Source organism: Monodelphis domestica, chromosome 1 (genome assembly GCF_027887165.1).
Source record: "Monodelphis domestica isolate mMonDom1 chromosome 1, mMonDom1.pri, whole genome shotgun sequence".
NCBI classification, from domain to species: domain Eukaryota; kingdom Metazoa; phylum Chordata; class Mammalia; order Didelphimorphia; family Didelphidae; genus Monodelphis; species Monodelphis domestica.
In genome coordinates this window covers 458712753-458734587 of record NC_077227.1, presented here as the reverse complement: position 1 = coordinate 458734587, position 21835 = coordinate 458712753, and the positions used below count along the sequence as shown (strand labels likewise).

The window sequence follows — 21835 nt, the reverse complement described above, 5'->3', positions numbered from 1 at the left end:
GGATTTTATAATTGATCCCAGAGGCAATAGGGAGCCACTGGAATTTATTGAAAGGGTGAATGACATGGTCAGACCTGAGCTTATAGGAAGATAACTTCACAGACCTAAATAACTGAGAAATATTCATCATTTATGGGTAGATTGAACTACTGTAATAAAATAAGAATATTACCTAAATTAATTTACTTATTTAGTGCCTGCCAATCAACATACCAAGGGATTATTTTATAGAAGAACAAAAATAATAATAAAAATTATCTAGAGGAACAAAATGTCAAGAATATCAAGAGAAAAAATGAAAAAAGTTGGAAGAAGGCATAGAAGTACCATATCTCAAAACTATAATTCAATGTGATAATCATCAAAACAATTTGGTATTGATTAAGAAGTAGAGGAACTAACTAGTGGAATAGATTAGGAACATAACATATAGAAGCAAATAAACCTGATAGCCTGGTGTCTGATACATCCCCAAATCATAGCTCCTGGAATAATGATTCACTATTTGACAAAAATTGCTGAGGAAACCAGAAATTGAACTGGCAGAAATTAAATTTGGTCCCATACCTCACGCCATCTACAGAGCTCCAAATGAATATGTAACTTAAATATTAAAGGTTACATTAAAAACAAATTAGAGGAGCAAGGAAGAAATTACTTTTTAGAGCTATGGACAATGGAAATGTTCCTGAGCAAATAACAGAGAGGATCACAGCAGATAGTTTCAACTATATAAAATTTTAAAAGTTTCTCATAAATAAAGCCAGTGAATCTAGGATTAGAAGGGAAAACAGTTAACTGGGGGAAATATTTGTAGCATATTTCTCTGAAAGATTGCAGATCCATGCCAATTTTTTGGAAAGCCAAATAATTTATTCTTCATATCGAGAGGGAAGAGCTCCAGGGATGTTGCTCACCAATTTTCCATGATCTTTGTTCCAGGATCCAGTGCCTTAGGATCTCAGAGTGGGATTTTGCAGCTTTCTAGATGTGCTTATCAAACATGTACTCTCCAGTCTTAAAAGATGGCGATGCTAGGTGCTTTAAGTTAGTGACATGATCCATGTCATTAGACATTGTTGTCTATCAGAGACTACAAAAAGTGACAGAGATTTGGATCCGCTTTCTGCATTGCCACTCAGTGTAAGTCCAACATGGACTGCTTAATAAATTTCTTTATTTCCAGACTGGAGGCCAGAGCATCAAGGGAATCTGCCCATTCACTCATTCCTGGTTTTCCTCATGTCATTTGGAGACTTATTTCCTTCTCTCCTGTGCAAGTACAAGTACAGTTTCTCTGCTTGTTCCATCTTCTCCTGACATCTTTTTCTGAAGAACTTTTGGAAGGTTTTTTTAATGCCACATCATGCCAAGCAAAGTGAAGGGCCAGGGTAAATACACGTAGCTAGCATGTAGTGATGCATTTATCAGGCCATGGATAGATTTTTCACATTATGTCATGAAATCTTTATCAGAGAAATATGCTGCAAAGATTTCCCCCAGTTAACACACAATATTTATGTGTGTGGAATAGATTTAAATTTATAAGAATAAGAGCCATTTAGTGATCAAAGGATATGAGCAATTAATTCTTAAAGGAAGAAATCTGAACTATCTGTATACATATAAAAGCTACACATCACTAATAATTATAGAGATGCAAAATAAAACAACTCCAAGGTCCTACCTCATGCCTATTAGATTAGCAAAGTTGACTAAAAAAGGGAAATGATAAACATTAAAGGGCCTTCAGGAAAACAAAGACTTTGATACACTATTTGTGGAGCTGTGAATGGGCCAGCTGCTCTGGAAAGCAATTTGGAACTATGCCTCCAAAAGAGAATAATGCTAACCTGGGTAGGCTACACACACATTAACATAGTTCAATAATGAAACCAACAAACATAGCAGAAGGGGCTAGAAAAGGAAAATTGGGGAAATAATTAACTTTTTATATTATAGTTTTGAATATTGTTTCATATTGAAGAAGATGAAAAGAAGGAAGAACCAACTAAAAGCCCAAGAAATGAAACAAGCAATTCTATTAAGTGCCTGCTCTGTGCAAGGCACTGCTAGTCACTGGAAATACAAAGTGAAAACAGTTTCTGCCCTCAAGGATCTCACATGTTCATAAATAGGCCTATTTCAGAAATATACGAAATAAATTACAAGGTAAATCTTTTAGGGGAAGAACTAGTAGTTGGGACAAATGAAGAGAAGTTTCATGTAGTTTCGTGTAACTTGAGCTCAGGGGAATAAGGAATTCGAAAAAGTAGAGATGACGTGAAAGTCCATTTGAAGAATGGAATAGGGGTTGGAGGGCCATTGAGGAAAGCCATCCCAAGCCAGATTTCTAATGCTGTGGAAATCCTGGCTTCAGGCTGTAGGAGTTTGCTTTGTCCTCAGCAGTCAGCTCCTGCACAGCTCCTTGGGAGTAAGAGCCCTGAGGGGGCTGCAGCACAGAAGCACCAGTGCTGCCAAGCACTGATCTGCCAGCACCAGGGAAAACAGCCTCTGAACTGGTGGTGCTGGGCCCGAGAACTGAAAAACAGAGGGAGTGGAACAGGTCACCAGAACAGGACACTATGTGTGCAGGGTACTGTGAGGCACTCTCTCATACCTGAGGGAGAGAGCACAGCACCCAGCTATAGGCAGTCCTGACCACCCAAAGGTAAGTTCAAGCAGAGATCTAGGGTGGTGACCTGCAAATTGCCCATGTGTGAGGAATCTGAGATACTTTGAGATGCTACCCCCAAGGAAACAACAATCAGAGAGGAGGGAGTTGGGAAGTGAATGATAAGGAAAACAAGGAGGAAAATGGCCAAAAGAGCAAAGATTTCAGGAAGAAGGAAATACAAAGACGTTGAACAAAAACAAATAAACCAATAGGAAAAACCATTAACAACAGAAAGAAATAGGGTGTTTGGATCTAGTATATGAGTTCAAGCACCTATAAATAATTAGTGGAAAAATAAAGTAAAATGATCCAACACTAAATGGGACAAAGGGCCCTCTAGAATTTGAGGAGAACATGGAACCAAAACATGCTACTGTGAGTGGTTTTAAAAACTAATGAGAGAGAGAGCAGCTCAGTGGATGGAGAGCCAGGCCTAGAAACAGGAGGTCCTAGGTTCAAATCTGGCCTCAGACACTTCCCAACTGTGTGACCCTGGGCAAGTCACTTAACCCCCATTGCCTAGCCCTTACCACTCTTCTGCCTTGGAGCCAATATTGACTCCAAGACTTCTGTCTTGGTTTAAACCCTTGGTAAGGGTTTAAAAAAAGCTAATGAGAGAGCAGAATTTGTGTTGCAAAGCAAAAATAAAAAGCAGGTTATAAAAACTTGAATCTCTAATCCTCACCAAAGAAATGAATAAGAAATATATAAATGAAGAATAATCTAAAAGAAGAGAAGCAAAAATAATAATATCAAAAGAAAACATGTTCACTATGGTAGCAAAACATTCTGATCTTGGAAATAGGATGTTTAGAGACAACTTAAGGATCATATATCCCCTAGAAGAACATGACAGGACAAAAAACCTTAACATCATAATGAAGGAAATAACAGAATCAAACTGTCCAGAATTCTTGAACATGGAAAATGAAATTCACAGATTGCCTCCAGAAAAACCCAAAGCTGCATTCTTTAAGAAGCTTAGTGGTGGGGGCAGCTGGATGGCTCAATGGATGGAGAGCCAGGTCCAGAAATGGGTTTAAAAAAAAAAGAAAAGAAACATAAGCGGTTAAATTTAGCAATTCAAATCAGAAACAAGAAGTTCAGCAAGCCATCAGGAGAAATACCTTTCAAATCAAGGAAAGGGCATTTGAATAGTGCCAGACTCTTCTGCATCTACCAGAAAAAGGAGAAAAGAATAGAATAATGTGTTCTGGAGCTCAGGATGCCACCCAGGTAAATCTATCTAGGCAATCTGAGGGGATGAAAGAGTCCTTATTATAAGAAGGTTCACTGATGAATGTTGCTATGAATGAAGAGTTGGCTCAGGAGGGAGACAAGGACCTGCACTAGATGAGGCTTGAGGAATTTGATGCTTGAAAAAACCTACTTGTCCCGGGAAGGGTGGAATTAGAAACCCTAGGGAAAGAGACATAGGGAGATTTCTAGGAAAATATAGGAAAAACAAGGAAAACAAGAGAGAGTATAGATCAATGGTTGGGGAGGTGCCCTACTATGTGGCAGTGTCTTCCCTGATATTTGTAATACGTGGCATTATTCTGAGAGTGAAGCCCACTAGAAAAGGGGATCCATGGTGTATCCTGAAAAGAACCTAGAAAGTAGAACCTAGAATAAGATACCTAGGTGGCATAGTGGATAGAGTGTCAGACCTGGACTCAGGAAGACTCTTCCTGAGTCCAGATCTAGCTTCATAAAAATCACTTAACTCTGCTGGCTTCAATTTCCTAATCTGTAAAATGAGTTGGAGAAGGAATAGCAAACCACTCCATTGTCTTTGCCAAAACAAAAACAAAACAACAAAGAAACCCAAATGGCATGATAAAGAGATGGGCATGATTAAAATGACTGAATGACAGCATCAAAAGAGACTTGAATGGATATCTTGGAAGTTTTGATTGTGTGAAGACTGTAGAGAAAAGAGAGAGAGCAGATGATTCTGGGGCCATGAACTAGATAACAAGAGTCTAAAGTAAACAAATTAATAAGATAATGAAGAGAATGAGAGCAATCCTTTTGCAAAGGGGCACAAGAAATGAAATTTAGCAGAGATGGCAACCCAACTGCACTCTCAACATTCCCCTCCAAACAGCTTTAAAATAGCCCCTCAAATCAAATTTTGGAGTGTCAGAGCCAGCAAAAAAGTCAGGACAAGACATTTTTCTTGCCCAAGAAAAGCTGGGAGGTCAGCAGGAGAGATCTGCGACACAGGAATGAAAGTCTTTCCAGAGCACGCACACACAGTAGTGGCAACAGTGGCAGCCACAGCAGTTTTAAGAGTTCTCAGCCCAGAGACAGTAAGGGGGTTGGCAACTGATCTGAAAGAGATCTCGGGGATTCTTTGCTGGCGCTGGCTGCAATGGGCACTGATTAGCAACTGCAGATCCATAATGAAAGATTATCTGAGCTTCAAGAAGACAGACTTATGGCATTTCCCCAATGGGATGGCATATACACATCTCGACACACACATCTATATTTGTACATACATATATCTGTACATTTCTTTGTACCTCATGGAACTTTTACAAAAAAGAGATCATGAAAATAATGTGTGTGACAAGTATAGAGAAACAAGTGAAGTCTATGTGAATGGATGCAGAATGAAGTTAAGCCAAGAAAACAACATACATAGTAACTACAACAATGTAAATTAAAAGAAAGAGCCATGCCCAGGTCTTGGGTTCAAATGTGACCTCAGACACTTCCCAGCTATGTGACCCTGGGCAAGTCACTTAACCCCCATTGCCTAACGCTTACCACTCTTTTGTCTTAGAACCAACGCACGGTATTGATCATAAGATGGAAAGTAACAGTTTTTAAAAAAGTAAATATAACAAAATTATAAAGTCCAAGTGGAACTTAAATAAAGAGATATATGAACATACTCATAATATTCCTTTGTGGAGGTAGGAATTCCATGAGTGTTGTGCATTGCACTTGGTTTCATACTTTTTCAATATATTGATCAGTTGTGCTGACTTTTTTTTTTAATCCATACCTTCTGTCTTAGGGTCAATACTGTGTATTGGTTCCAAGGCAGAAGAATAGTAACAGTTAGGCAATGGGGATTAAGCAATTTGCCCAGGGTCACATAGCTGGGAAGTTTATGAGGTTAGATTTGAACCCAGAACCTCCTATCTCTAGATCTGGCTCTCAATCCACTGAGCCACCCAGCTGCCCCCTGTGCTGACTTTTTTATTCCCTTCTCTAAAAAATGCAATTTGGGGACAGCTGGGTGACTCAGTGCATTGAGAGCCAGACCTAGAGATAGGAGGTTCTGGGTTCAAATTTAACCTCAGAAACTTCTCAGCTGTGCGACCCTGGGCAAATCGCTTAATCCCCATTGCCTAACTGTTACTATTCTTCTGCCTTGGAACCAATATGCATGATTGATTCTAAGATGCAAAGTAAGATTTTATTTTTATCATTTGTCATATCAGATAGATCTTGGAGAGGGGTAGAAGTACATGGGCTATTATGCTGATATGAGGAAAAGAACAGACATATACTAAATAAATATTAAAATAAAATAAAAAGAAAACTTATTTAAAATAATCAGAAAGATAAAAATGTTCAACTCAGATTTGTAGAGGGTTTTTAAGTAAACATTTCAGTTACTGACTTTAGGTTGGGAAAAAAAATTTAAGGTCCAGAATTCAGTGCTAGTAGAGCTGAGGGGCAACTTGTACATTATGACACTACTGAGGGCATTGCAAAGGGATGCAGAATTTTGCAGAGCAATCTGAACGCACGCAATGAGAGTTACACCAATGATTGATTATACTCTTTGACCCAGATATTCAATGGCTTGAAAAATGCTTCAAGGGTGTAATAAAAAGAATATGTATGCACACACATAGAACTATAAAGGAAGTAGAGAAAAGTTTGGGATCAAATCTTGGTCAGAGGATTTCTGGAGAGACATAGATAAAAATTATGCAGCAGGAAAAAGTTATTAGAAGTCCAAAAATTCTCTAGTAGTATTATTATCTGAACATTTTTAAAAAACTGGATAGAATCCAAGTGACTAGTGGTTAAAGAAAGATTGAATAAATTACGCTATAAATGAATACAGTACTATTAACCATGAATCCCTGCCCCTCACACTCCTAGAGAACTATCTGATGACAAATAGTATTTTTTAGAGAAAAGAGTGATTTAGGAGAAATATGCAAATGCAGAAAGTAATATGAAACACTGCAAGATGAAAAACTAAAACACTTGCAGATAGCATAATAAACAGAGTAGAGATATGAATGGATAGAGATCAGAAGGGAACACAGAAGGAATAGCAGATTAATACGTTGGTGCAGTCAACTTACAGTATTTTTCAGGGGGGTGTTAATTATTGATATTGTGGGGTTTTTTGGTTAAATTTCTTGTAAGAATTAAAAAAAAAACCCTTTACTTTCTATATTAGAATCAATACTTAGTACAGAAGAGTAGTAAGGGCTAGGAAATTGGGGTTAAGTGACTTGCCCAGAGTCACACAACTAGGAAGTGTCTGAGGCCAGATTTGAATCAATGACCTTGTCTCCAGGTCTGGAGCTACTGAGCCATCGAACTGCTCCTCTTAGAACCTTAAAATGCATACACACACACACACACACACACACACACACACACACACACACACAATTCCAACTTTTTCTTTTTAAACAGAATTTCTACACTGGATATATCAAGGAAACACGGTAGAATTACATGCCTGGATTCCTGTAGTCATTTAATAAAGAAAGGTTCGTGCAGTTCTCTTGTGACAAGACAGAGTTGTGGATTGGATGAAGGTTCAATTGGGTGGATTTAGAGCTGGCAGGTTGAGACATTATTAGGGGTAAAATAGATTTGGATTTGAGTGTTGAAAGAGAAAGGTCACCCTGGAATGTAGTGACGTATCACATGACCTTCATCCTGTGTTGTTTCCAAATTTATTGATAAAATGTTGGTCTAGCTGAAGATGTCATGCTTACTCCATCTGTGTGCATCATGAAGTGGGGAAGGACTGACAACTTGGGAAATAAAATTAAGATTCAAAAAAGTTGAGAGGCTAGAATGGTAGGTTGACGCTAATAAGATGAAATGCAATGGGTGATAAAATATGAAGTCTATACTGAGGTTAAAATATCCATTGCATATATTTACACTAGGCTACAGTTGATGTGAAAAGAAGGAAAGAAATATACCTTTATTAAGTGCCCATGAATGTGCCAGGCACTGCTAAGCACTTTGCAATTATTATCTCATTTGAATCTCACACCACCCTGGGAAATAGGTGTCATTAATATCCCTATTTTTATAGTTGAGGAAACTGAGTCAGACAAATGTTAAATTAATTGCCCAGCTGGAGTCACACAGCTAGTATTGGCTAAATCTGAACTCAGGTTTTCTTGATTCTAGACCTACTGATCATTAGCCACCTCTAAGAAAAGAGAGATTTTAGTAGTTTTGTTTTACCTGCTAACAATTCTGTTTGAGTCAAGAATGCAACATGGCTGTAAAAACCGATCTCAGATTGCTTACTGTCTCAGGGAGGAGAGAGGGGAACGAAGGAAAGGAAAGGAAGGGAAGGTCAAAAGAAGGGAGACAATTTGGAACTCAAAACTTTAAAAAATGAATATTAAAATTGTTTTTAGATGTATTAGGGGAAAAATAAAATATTACTTTAAAAAAAGAATGGGATGTGGCCCATCTCAGCATCCAGGATGCAAGAGCCTTCCTGTACTCTGACCAGACCCCAGCTGCAGTTACATTCATTTCTGGGTACCACACTCTTAGAAGGCCATTAACTGGAGTACATCTACAGAAAGGTGGCAAGGATGGTGAAGGGATTCAAAACCATGTAATATGAGGCAAATTTTCTAATAGGAAGAACATGAGATTTGGACATGGAGACCTTGAGTTTAATCTTGGCTCTGCTATTCATCATCTGTGTGACTTGGGACAAAGTCTGGGGTTTCAGTTACTTCGATCATCCTTCTAGATGGAAGTGTTGTCATCCCATGTGTTAGTCTGAAAATGAGGACTTTGGGGTCATAAGGAGCACATGGAACTAGGAAAGAGTTTAGAGGTTATCCAGGTTAACTCCCTCATTTTATTTTACTCTATCCCCCCCAATTACATGCAATAATACTTTTCAACATGTTTTCTGAACTCCACATCCAAATTGTCTCCCTCTCTCCCCTGAGAGATGGTAAGCAGTTTGATCTGGGTTGTACTTCTATATCGTGCAAGATATACTTCCCTGTTGGTCAATATTGTGAGAGAATACTCAGATAAAACCAGAACCCCCAAGTAAAAAGGCAAATAAAATGAAGTGAAAAAGAGCGTGCTTTGGATCTGCATTCTGGGTTCAACAGCAACTCCCTCCTTTTAAAGATGAAGAAGGACTTGCGTATGGAAGGTTTAGACAGATTCTGCCTAGCCACATTAGACAAAAGATGCAGAAGTGGATTTTGTCTCAATGGCAGGAAGAGCTGCCTAACAATTAAGTATCCATGAGTGGGATAAGCTGCCTCAGGAGATAGTGAGTCTCCTACGACTGAAGATACGGGCTGAATGTTGAATCATACCAGTAGTCTTGGATCTGATTGTTTTAGCAGAGGCTGTTGAATCACTTGTTAGGGAAATTGTAGAGAATTTTTGCTTTGGGTAGGATTGGGAATCTGAATGGATAGAGTGCCAAGTCTGGAGTCAGAAAGACTCCTCTTCCTGAGTTCAAATCTGGTTTCAGACACTTCCTAGCTGTGTGAGCCTGGGCATGCCACTTAACTCCTTTGGCCTTAGTTTCCTCATCTGTAAAATGAGTTGGAGGAGGAAATGGCAAATTGCTCCAGAATTTCTGCCAAGAAAACCCCAAATGAGGTCACAAAGCCTGGATACAACTAAAAAATGACTAAACACACAAGCTGAGGTTTCATATAGCTTTTACATTCTACAATCATTCAATAAACATTTATTAACTGTCTACTATGTATCAAGAATCTTCTATTCTATTAAACACTATAAAAACATATGTATTATTCAAAGTAAATACAAAGTAATACAATTCTTCATATGAGAAAACTGAAACCCATAGAAAGGAAGTGATTTATTATCCAAGATTCCACGGTGAAGCCCAATGTCCTGTTCTGAGTCTAGGGCTATTTCTTCTAGAAACCAATCATGTTCTTTCCCAACCCATCCCAATCCCACATCACAGTGGCTGGTCCTACCTGCGCTTGACTGAGCCGAGAACCAGCACATGGAGGCAGAGGGGCATAGCACAGGAGACAGAGTTGGTTGCAGTGGCAAGAACAGAGGGGAGGCAGCACCTGCTATATATAGGAGAGTCTAGTGAAGACACCTGCCAGTGCTGAGGGCCCCCATTCTCCCAGGCTGATGTTGGTCCTGTGGCTTTTCCATCTCTACCAGGGGCCAGGGAGCTAGACTCACATGGCAGGCCAGAGCTTGGTATTGCGCTTGAGATACTGAGCAGGGGCAGAGCAGGGTGGGACTGGAGAAATGCTGGGGAAGGCATCGGATGCTGTGGCCAGAAGAGCAGAGGAAATGCCTAGAAGAGATTTTGGGGGGTAGAATCTCCCAAAAGAAGGGAGAGATCTGGGCCTTGCTGGGTCTTGGCACTCTCCCATGGAACCATAGCATCTTATGGGCTCCTGGGAAGAAGAGGCATAGAACCCACAGAGCATGGCCTTGATTTTGCAGCTTCCCAGGGCCTCCACAAAGTGGAGGCCACATCCTTAGTCTCTTTCCAACCCTTCACCTGTTTAGTTCTTTGAGCTGTTGAACCAAGACTTGCTGTTCATTCCAGGCACATTCCCTGCTTCTCTGAAGTTGATTTTTTTCCTCCCTGGGGAAAAAGCATGACAAGAAGAGAAACCCTTTTTTTCTTTCCTCCCATACCTTCTGCTTCTTATTCAGAGGATCACCCTATCAGACTTCCTTGGTCGTAAGGCGTCACTGGGGACAATATGGCCTACTGCCTATGGAAAGTAAGACTAATGGTCTTGGGAAAAATAAGAGGTGGCATTGAATATCTATGAGCTCTAAGAAGCCCTCATATTCATACTATGCACTGTACAACTTCTCTAACTGGATCTTCACAACCCCTGACATCATCTCCATATTATAGATGAGAAAACTGAAACTCAGAGGGAAATGACTTGCCCAAGTTCACAAATTTGGTTAGTGGCAGAGTTGTGACCAGAATCTAAATCTATTGATGAAAAACCCAAACACACACAAATGTGCAGTGTTAGATGTGGAAAAGACTTTTGAAGTAATCTAATTCAATCCTCTCGTTTGATGGAGATAAACAAAATACCAAGAGGAAGAATGACCTCCAAAGTCAGAATTCTTAGAATATAAGATCCTTGAGGGAAGAAACTGTTTTTCATTTTATATTTCCTCTGTTTCAGCATCAAATTCCCTTGATGGTGCTGCTGGATTTCCTCCTCAAGCTGAAGAGGCCATGGATCCTGGGAAACCTATAAATCTATACACTACAATTTCAAGCACATAGTAGGTGCTCCATGAATATTTGTTGAATAAATAAAGATCTGATCTTGCCTCCAAAGGTCATGTTTCTAGCACAATACAGATTGGTTGAATAGGGAAGTGGAAGGGTAATACCTAGGTTAGGAAAATGAGATTTTTGGTCAATCAGGGCAAAAGTCCCAAATATTAATATTTATTAAGCACCCATTATGTATAAAGGGTTTTGCTAAGTGTTTGGGAGAGAGAAAAGATTTCGATATGGCACAGTCCTATACTCACAGAGTTTACAATCTAGTAGAGGGATAGGACAATGTACTATTAATAATACATAGCATTGGGGGCAGCTGGGTGATTCAGTAGATTGAGATTCAGGCCCAGAGACGGGAGGTCCTGGGTTCAAATCTGGTCTCAAACACTCCCTAGCTGGGTGATCCTGGGCAGGTCACTTAACCCCCATTGCCTACCCTTACTGTTCTTCTGCCCTAGAACCAATATCCAGTATTAATTCTAAGATGGAAGGCAAGGGTTAAAAATAATAATAAGTAGCATTTACAAAGTACTTTTTTTAAAGCACTTAACATTTTTGTCTTAGAATCGACATCAAGTTTTGGTTCCAAGGCAGAAGAGGGGTAAGGGCTAGACTACTGGGGTCAAGTGACTTGCCCAGGGTCACACAACTAGGAAGGGTTTGAGGTCAAATTTGAACCCAGGACCTCCTATCTTCAGGCTTGATTCTCTGTTCCACTGTCCCCATTTATATAATACTTTAAGGTTTACAAAGTACTTTACAAATATTATCTCATTTTATCTTCACAACAACCCTAGGAGGTGACATTATTATTCCCATTTTACAGATGAAGAAACAGAAATAGACAAGGCTTATCACCTAGGTAAATCATTCATTTGTTTGTTTTAAAAAAATGCTTTAAAATGAAAGTACTGGTATAAGTTATATCAGGTTATTTATTGCCTCTGGGGAACAGTAGGAGGAGAGGAAGGAACAGAACCTGAATCCAAAAATGTCAGAAAACAAATCGTTCCTACATGTAACTGAAAAAAATATATAAAAGAAAAAAATGCTATCTGAAGTCTGAAGGGAAAGACTGCTATCAAATGGATAGGGATGGGGCAAGAGTAGAGTCATTACCTCAGCTGCTGGTTCTCCAGCATGAACTCCTGTAGCATTCCATATAGGCTTCTCTTAGCCCAGCCAGACTGGGGTCCTTTGTTCCTGGAGGCTACAGGAGGAATGGAGAAGAGACAGGATTTGTGGAAGCCCTGTAGGAAGCTTTGAGACCACTCAGCTTCCCATTGGGTTGGTTGAATCACTGTGCTTCCTCCCATTCCCCATCAGATCCATAACTAGGGTGGCAGGTCCCGCGTTTCCTCCCAAGGAGCTGAAATTGAGAAGACATCAACAGCAGTAGATTCAGGGTGTTCTTCTTTTCCATGGTGGCCACCCATTGGATGAACTCCTTCAAGACTTGGTCCTACTCAATCTTATCCTTACCACCCCTTTGTCTCAGGTTGACAAATTCCTTGTCACAGGTCTCCTTCTGAATCCTCATACTCCTGTGTCCCAGAGGCTGCTCCAGCCTCTGTTTTAACATCAAATTCTCTTGCCGGAGCTGCTGAATCTCCTCCTCAAGGCCAAGAGGCTGAGGACCCTGGGGAACCTAGAAAGAAAAGCTTGTGGAGTTAAAGGGAGGGGTGGCTAACTTTTGCTCAGATCTCAGCCTAGCCTTAACTCTCTCCTGTCTAATCAGAGGATAGGATTGAGAAATGAAAGGTATCTTAGAGACCATCCACGTCTACCCCCATCATTTTATAGATCAAGAAGCTCAGCCCCAGATAGGGAAAGTTATTTGCCTTAAGGTCACACAGGCAGTAGATAGCAGATCTAGGATTCAAACCCAGCTTCTTATTCCAAATCCAACCACAATCGCTACCATAATCCCAACCAATATTGGTTCTTCATCTCAGTCTCAATCTTCCCCTCTTACCCCTACTTGACTCCAACCTCTTCAAGACTGTCCCAACTAAGTTATCCTCACCTTAGGCGTGGGGTGGGTGGTAACCTTTTGAGCTCTGCTGGCATAGCGTAATGTATTGAGTGTTTCTGGGAGGCACTGGGCTGAGGGGGACACACAGGCCACCTGTATGAGGGTCACAGCTTAGTTGGGAGAGGGAAAAGAAAAGGGAATAAGAAGTCCTTTCTCCCTAAATCTCTGCTTTCCACCCTAACCAATCTGTAATGCTGGCCTTGTCCCTTCTCCCTTAGTCCTATCCCATGGGGACCAGAGAAGAAGCCAGGATTGAAGGGTTGAGAGCATCTAGTGATCCCTGAGTCCAGGATTCCTCCCCGTCAGTACCATGAGAGTGATTCCACTGCCACCCAGAGAATCTGCCAGCAGTCGTGTCAGCTTGCTGTCCCTATAGGGGATGTGATTCTTCTTCTGCCGTGGGTCCAGTAGCAGAGAGATGCAATGGCCTGGAGAGGAGGGCTAGAATGAATAGTTCCATGGAAATCCACCATATTTCCTAAAGACCTTCCATGGGGACTGAGAAGGCAAGGGATGGGATTATAGAAGGCAGAACTGGGAGGAACCTTAGATCCTATCTGGTACAACCTCATAATTTAAAAGATGGAGAAGACAAAAGGCCAAGAAAGTTTAATTAATTGAACAATGTCACACAAGTAGGAATGAAAGGAGCTAGAATTTGAGCCTTGTTTCCAATGCAATGCTCTATCTCCACATCTGAGCTTCTGCTCAGGCTATACCCCACATATATCCCAACCCTACTTCAAGCCCCAGCTCAGATTTTCACCTCCTACAGGAATCCTTCTGTAATTATCCCACTACTCCCTCCTCCAAATTCTTATTGTACTTAAGAGTATGTCATAGAATCAAATTCTAACTGAACTAAAGTGTACTCATTGCTTTCATCATTGAGGGATAGTCTTCTGGGAGAATGAAGAATCTTACATTCTAGAATCTTGCAATCTAGAACCCCTGGGTTCAAGTGCTGCCTCTAACATATACTTGTCTATGTGAACTTGAGCAGGTCACTTAAGCTCTTGGTGTCCCAGGTAACACTCTAAGACCATAAGTTGAAGATCAGGGACTGACCGACATTGTCAGAGGGAGTTTGTTATGAAGTGAAACCTCACTTTTGGTCCCATAACAAAACCAAAGCCAAATCAACCTATTATGTTCAATACCAGTTTTCAGATAAAACTAATTATAAAACATGGACCATATCCTCAAGAGGGTTGTATTTGGGACAGTTCAGTGGTTCAGTGGATAGAGAGCCAAGCCTGGAGATGGGAAGTCCTGAGTTCAAATTTTACTTTAGACATTCATTTCCTAGCCATGTCACCTTGGGCAAGTCACTTAACCCCCCCATTGATTAACCCATATTGCTCTTCTGACTTCAAAGTGATAATTAGTATTGATTATAAGACAGAAGGTAAAAATTTAAAACAATGGTTATAGTTTACTTGTACAAGGTGAAGCTTTTGAGCTTCAATTTCTTCATTTGTTAAATGGAAGGAATTGAATGTCAAATGTCAATAGGGAATTAAATGTCAAACTAAATGTTTTCAAAGGCTTTCACCTCCAACATTCTATGTTCTCATGTGCCACCTAACTCTGACATCCTGTGATTCTATAGAATCACCCTAAGACTAAAAGCCAATTCTAAGGGGGACCAGGCGTTCTGCCCTCCTCGTTGCATAGACACTGTTAAATATACAGTAGATAAAACATTGTAAAATATATTGATTAATGGAAAAAGGAAAAGAGAGTTCAGGTGCAGAGATGACATAGCAGAAGCCCCACCCCAAACCTCTTGGCTTACCCAGGGCTAGCAAGCTGCGGTTGATGTTGCTGGCCTCCAGCATCAATTCTCCTCGAGAGTGGGTGACTGCTACTTTCTCACTGCCTGCCAGATCTACAAAGCACAGCTTCCCAAATGTCTGCTCTTTTGACCTGCTAGGGGATACCTGTTGAAGGAAGAGAGCTAGAGGGGGGGAGGATATTGGTCCTGCCTCCTCCTTCAGGGGTGTACCTTTGAGATATTATCCCTTCTAGTCAAAGAGGGTGGGAAATTTAAAGCTGAAAGAAATCTGAGTAGTCATTTGGTCTAACCATCTCATTTTACAGGCAATGAAACTGAGGTCCAGAGAGATTAGTGATTTGCTCAAGGTTATTTGGACAGTGGAGCCAGGCTTTAAATGTGGGTCTTCTGATCCCCAGTCTATAATTCTGGAGCTGAAACCCTCAACACTTCTGAGTGAGTCTGAACCATAATAAAATTAATTGGGAAATGTTTAACAAAATAAATAAGAGCATATTAGAACATAGATGACATTAATATGTGGTTTTCTACATAGGGATTCTTATATGCCACTTAGTGGCTCCATTTCTATTTGAGTTTAATACCACTGGTATAGATCATCTTATCCAAACCATACCCAAGCAGGAATATTTTAGCAACAATTCTGATAAGTGGTTGTCCAGTTTTCCCTTGAAGTATCTCAAGTGAGAGGGTACTCATTATCTTCTAAAATAGCCCATTCCACTTTGGGGCAACTTTAATCATTAGGAAGTACTTCTAATATTGAACCCAAGTTTGTTTTTTTCTGCCATTTCTATCCATTGCTCCTAGCTATGTCCTCTAAGCATTAAGCAGAACAAACCTCACCTCTCTTCCTCATAATGGTCTTTAAATACGCGAAGGAAGACACTGGGGACTCCTTGAAGAGTTCCCAGATGTGTTGGTATGACCAATCTGTCATTTGATATAGGATCAAATTATCTGTACTAATGGAGTGGGAAGTTGTGGTTACCAGTAAGCCAAAATAACAAATAAATCATTAATTATTTCTATTGGGCTTTACCAATTCCTCCTCTTTCCTGCTCTCTGTACCCGTTCCCATTTTAGCTGAGTTAATTTCTAACCTAAGTACAGCTCAGACTGTGTTAGCTGGAGTGATGAGGTAGGTGGGGAATTATCCTGAAATTAAAAGTAAAATTATCTTGAAAGACAAGAAACAAGTGGGAGATAATTCACTGGTGGATAATTGAAGGATGAATTTAGTTGAGGCTGAAAAATCAGGCAGTTTAGCACCTTCCTTCTGGAAGCTTCTCTTCTAAGATAACTGCCCTGCCGCCCTGCCACCCTGCCCGCCACTGGACTCCCACAAAATCTTCCCACCCAACTCTTTTGTGGGAACATCTCACCACAGGACACTGAATATAGATGGTGAATAGGGCATGGCTACGGCTGGAGACGACATTCAGAGCATGGGCTGAACTGCGACGCCGTCTCAGACCTGAAGAAGACAGGTGGACAAAGATTCGGTCCTGTGATTTAGGCCATGCAGAAGGAGAAGTGGTCAGGTCCTCATCCCCTTGGGTGATAGAAGAACCAGGCAGCTAAGGAATCTATCTCTAGGCCCAAGAAATCTGGTTACTATTTTCCAGGTTGAAAAGTATTTCCATATAGCCTATATACCATGTCTTTCGATTTCAACAAGCTACATTACATTTATGTCTTACTTTGGGTTTACAAAATGCATTCAGATTAAACTCATTATTTTATCCTTACATCTTCCCTGAGAAATAGGCAGGGTAGAAGTTATCATCTTGGGAATATCAACTTTAATAGTCTTTTCCACAGAGACTATAGATACTATTACTGGATGTTTAAGAGGCAATGAAATCTTGTCATTACAATTTAACTGTTATTCTTTGAGGAGTCTGTGAGGAGAAAAAGAACTTAATATTTGTTCTGGTGGGAACTATTACCTGTGCTATCTGAAGACAGGATGAAGAAAAGGGATTAAGAGAATTTATTTCCTTAGAGAATTGAATTCAACTCTTAAAGAAACAAGAAAAGAATTTATTAGAAAAGTTCTTTGGGGGGGAGGAAAAGAAAATGACTTTTTTTCCCCAAGGAATAATGTTTGAAAATGAACAAATAAAATAATGTTTAAAAGGAAAAAAGAAAAGAAAAGAAAAGTTCTTTAATTGGGAGCTTGAGAAAACTTAATGGCAGGGCTATGTTACAGAACTGAGAAGTTAATAAGTGGAGTATCAGTTAAACATAATATGGTTTTCTCATAGATAGTATATTATAAATAATTAAGTAGGTCTGTTTTTATTATTGACTATACTATTAGTAATATTAATTAATACTATTTATACTATTAATACTAATTAATTATATATATAATTATATTATATTATTTTATATAATAGGTTTATATAATATATAGATATAATTATATACATAATTATATTTATATCTATAATATATTATATTATATATTATATAAAGAAATTATAAATATATAATAATTAATACTAATTAATATTATTAATAAATAATATAGCCATTAACCCCAAACTTTATTTAAATCAGAGAAATTGATATAGAGATGCTCAAAAACCTACAAAATCATGGCAAAATACATTTCTCTAGCTAAGTAAAAAATATTTAATTAACTAGAATAGGGGCTCAGTGTTAATTGATCAATAAAAGAGATTTAATGTTTTGGGTAACTAAAAAAGAAATATCAAAACATTGCCTTAAAATTCCAGTGTAAGAAGAATGAACTGGTAACAGGTTGAAGAGCTTCCACTTATGCTACATTTGTGGGGAGTTCCCAAACCCTTGATAAACCCCAATTTTAAGAATCAGGAAACTGAGGACCAAAGGTTAAATGGCTTATCCCCGGTCACAGAAATCTGACTCAAATCTAGGACTCCTAAGTACCCTTTCTTGTTTTCTTGGTTTTTTTAAAATGCAAAGATATTTTATTTTCCCAATTACACATAATAATAATTTTAACATACATTTACCAAAATTAAAATATTCAAACTGTCTCCTTCCCTCTCTTCCCTCCCCATTCTCAGTTTTGGTAAACAATTTGATCAGGGCCACACATGTATTATTATGCAAAACACACTTTCATATTGGTCATTGTTGTAAAAACACACTCAATAAACCCCAAATCCCCAAATAAAATCATAAATACACTGATGTAAAAGATAATATGCTTTGTTCTCTGCCTTTGTTCATATAGTTCTCTCTCCCAAGAGTGCCCTCCTCCACCTAGCTGTGCCAATTGAAAGTCTACCCACCCATTCTTTAAGATCCAATTCAAATATCACCTTTTTCATGAAGACTTCAACCCCTGGCCCAGACTCTTCCTTTGAATTCAAATGTCATATCATATTATGCTTTGAATTGTTCTCAGTGCCTTTATCTTATCTTTCCCAAAGGACTGTAAGGTCCTTGAGAACAGGGACTATGTTTTATATTTGCCTATACCCCTTCCCCACCTGGTTCCTAGGACCTAAGTCATCAATGGGCATGGAATCACTCAAAAAGTTTGTTGGATGATACTCCCAATTCCTGGGCTCTTTACCTTCTAGCAAGAGTTCCATCACTTCCTCTAATGTGCCAAATTTGACTGCTTTCAGCTTTTCCACATAGAAGCCCTGGGTCTTGTTCCAACGAACAGGGAGATGATGGTGGGGTCCTTGACTCAATAGGTCCCTAACCTGGAAGATCAAATGAAGAGGGAAGAGACAAATGCCCCCTGCCCAAGGATCACCCTCTCCTATTACTCCCAAATAGGCATAAGCCCCAACTCCAGTCTTAAATCCATTTTCAACTACCCCCTCATCCATCTCTTTATCCTAATTCCCATGCCCCTCTTAATCTGCTATAATTTCCCCAACACGCAAATAAAAGAGGTTCATTGAGCAAGATTTTCCTATCCACTTTCTCTACCCTATTTTGGCCTTACCTGTTCATTGTAGATTTCTAAGTAAGAGGCACTGAGAGTTATAGGGGTCCCAACATCCTGGACTTTATCCAAGAGACAGACAAAGGATCGCTGCATGAGCCCAGTTAGGCTGGGTGGCACAGGTTCTGCTTCGCCCTACAAGGAAAGAGAAGATTAAGGGTAGAGATGAGTCTAGAATCAGGTAATAATCCAGGGTGGTAGAAAGAGCAATGCATTGGATTCCATGAGATCTGGATCTTTAATGAAACTGGCTCTGTCACTAACTTTCTCTGTGACTCAAATGGCAAGTAATTTTGTTTTAAACTTTGAATCTTATCCTTTTCTTTATTTGCAAAATAGAGATAACAAGCCTTTTCCTGTCTACCTTACAGGACTATTATGAAGATCAAATAAAATGTGAAACAACTTTGAAAATTGCAATGAAACACAACTGCTACTGATACCAAGGGTATTTGGCCTAAGCCACCTACACTAGCCCAGACTTAGTCATTTAATCTAGTTATTGCTTCACAGATTTAATTTCTGAAGGTCTTACCCAAATCTCTCATGATATAGCTTAAGGTTATTTATTCCTTTAGCTAGTTCCTTTTTTATTTTTTGAGAATGGAGACAATGAAGCACTGGAATTCCTCATGACTGTTACTACTGGTTAGTCACTTTTGTGATCTCTTTAGTCTCAGATTGCTTCCATAGATAGGAATGAAATGGTACTTACCTGGGGAGGAGGCCCTGTCAGAGTATAGGTCTTCCCAGAGCCCGTTTGGCCGAAGGTGAAGGCTGTGCAGGAGAAACTGTAAGTAGAAGGAGAGGCTGAGCCATCGATATTGAGATAAGGGACCTGGGAAGATGGGATCCAGAGATAGGGGACTGACTATACAGAAGGAATGGGAGAAAAGGACTAGGTCTTAAGTGATTGGGGGAGGGAGAAAGAGAGAGAGAGAGAGAGAGAGAGAGAGAGAGAGAGAGAGAGAGAGAGAGAGAGAGAGAGAGAGAGAGAGAGAGAGAGAGAGCAAATTAGGAAGAAGTGGTGGGAGTGGAGGGACTTTGGATTTGGAAGAGATTTTTCTACCCCAGCGTTGGCCCCAGGAAGCCCTCACTCTTGCAGGAGAGAAAGTGATATTGGTTGGAAAACTAAGGAGAAAATGAGGATTAGGATCCAGGAGAGGGCAGTGGAAATGGGAGGCTAAGAAGGGGTGAAAGAAACAGAAACCTTACCCACGGAGAGCAAGCTCCACCAGATGCTGGACTCCACTGCCCTGGAACACCTCATCCTGAGTGCAGGCTCCATCCAACACCACTCCAAAATGAAAGGCAACTTCTCGGCCACCACCTAGAGGACTCACCTGGGGATGTGTGGAAGCTCAGGGTCCAACCAGAGTGGTGTGTATGTGTATAGGGGTTGGAGGAAGAGGAAGAGGGAGAGAGAGGGAGATAGAGACAGAGAGATTGGGGGACGAAGAGAGGGGGGGGGGAAAGAGGGAGGGAGAGGGAGGACGAGTGAAAGCAAGGGACTGGAGAGTCTAGATAATGGGACAATGCTAGTGTGACTGCATTGGATTCCTTTACCCTTAGTTTTAGGGGACGGGGCAGGACAGGAAATCTCCAACCTTAGGGTATTTAGGTGAATAATGTAGGGAATTGGGGGCAGAGGGAGAACAGAGACTTCTTTGAGCTAAAGAAAGGGAGATTCAGGCTATGACTGGGCTTGGAACAAAGAAAATTGTATAAACACTGAAGGGCAAAATCCATATGGGACAGGGTAGATGGGGAAGAGTCTTACCTGCAGAGTCTTGGGGCCAGAGCAGTGAAGAACACTTTTCTCCCCCCTACGTAGTTCAGCCTGGCTCATGGGGCGAACTCTGCAGAGTTACAGTCTTACACTTTGCTCTGACTTCATTTAGCATTTGTCCCTTCCTTTCCACAGCTTTTCTTAGTCTTCAACTGTCTCTCTCCCTCACCTCCCACCCCCACTTCCCTCAGACTCAAACAGGATTGTATTCCCATAATTCCTCACCTAAGCACCACCTGGATAGGTGTTTCCATTTCTTCTTCCTTCTCTCCCAGGGTTTGGAGCAAGTCCCTGAAAAAAGTCACTGAAGCCATCACCTCCTCGCAGTACCCCCCCCCCCACCTACCTTATTCCTTTCCTCATCCCTATCCATCCCACCAGCTCCATTGGGAACCATGAAGCCTATGGGCACAGAGTATACTAGGACTCACCTACTTGGACCCTGGAAATGTTCTCTATTTCTGACTTCCATGCTGAATCATGCACCTGGTATGACTAGCTGAGCCTTTGTCTGCCGAGGGCCAGAAGATGATGAGGAAGAGATGAAGTAGTTCAACCTTTCATGCTTGGAGAAGAGACTTCCTTTTCCTTCTACAATAACCCCTCCTCCCTGGTACTACACAGAGCCCCACCTCCCTCTCCTCCTCAAAGGATTAAAAACTTACTCCTTATCCAGGAAGCCATCCTGAATCTGCCCAAGGCTGTAAACCATGTGGGTAGTTAAAGATTTACCCCCACAGAATGTCTGGAGCAGGTTTACCACATGGGTGGATTAAGAGCAAGGTGGGGCCTCCTGGCCACATATTTATAAGGGGCTCCCTTCAGTAAGAGGATTTGTGTATGATTCATTTTAGAATAAAAAACAAAATGGGACATCTTTTGGGGATAATTGTTCTTTCCATTTTTATAAGGATTGTAGAATGTCTGACCTAAAAAGCATCCTGAAGATCATCTGGTCCAATTCTCTCATTTTACATTTGGGGAAAGTGAGGCCTCAATAAAGGAAGTGATTTTCTCAGTCAGACTGTGGAGA

At 40.3% G+C, this 21835-nt stretch overlaps 1 protein-coding gene across 4 annotated transcripts in view; it reads right to left on the bottom strand.

The window, feature by feature from the left end:
* The window catches only part of KIF12 (kinesin family member 12), a 29147-nt gene extending 7735 nt beyond the window's left edge, over window positions 1-21412 (bottom strand). The window contains exons 1-16 of one of the 4 annotated variants that reach the window (XM_007474973.2): window positions 21234-21412; window positions 21028-21093; window positions 20794-20872; window positions 20229-20356; window positions 19729-19804; window positions 19014-19148; window positions 18630-18765; window positions 16438-16529; window positions 15053-15197; window positions 13564-13682; window positions 13246-13347; window positions 12702-12867; window positions 12339-12429; window positions 10458-10544; window positions 10130-10247; window positions 9910-10011 (exon numbers count right to left, since the gene is read on the bottom strand). In XM_007474973.2, the coding sequence (XP_007475035.2) occupies window positions 9910-10011; window positions 10130-10247; window positions 10458-10544; window positions 12339-12429; window positions 12702-12867; window positions 13246-13347; window positions 13564-13682; window positions 15053-15197; window positions 16438-16529; window positions 18630-18765; window positions 19014-19148; window positions 19729-19804; window positions 20229-20356; window positions 20794-20872; window positions 21028-21093; window positions 21234-21274 (1683 nt within the window). In that variant the 5' untranslated portion in view covers window positions 21275-21412. The remainder of the gene's footprint in view (window positions 1-9909; window positions 10012-10129; window positions 10248-10457; window positions 10545-12338; window positions 12430-12701; window positions 12868-13245; window positions 13348-13563; window positions 13683-15052; window positions 15198-16437; window positions 16530-18629; window positions 18766-19013; window positions 19149-19728; window positions 19805-20228; window positions 20357-20793; window positions 20873-21027; window positions 21094-21233) is intronic. The other 3 variants (XM_056812395.1, XM_056812396.1, XM_056812397.1) reach the window with 3 other exon arrangements.
* Window positions 21413-21835: the final 423 nt, after the last annotated feature.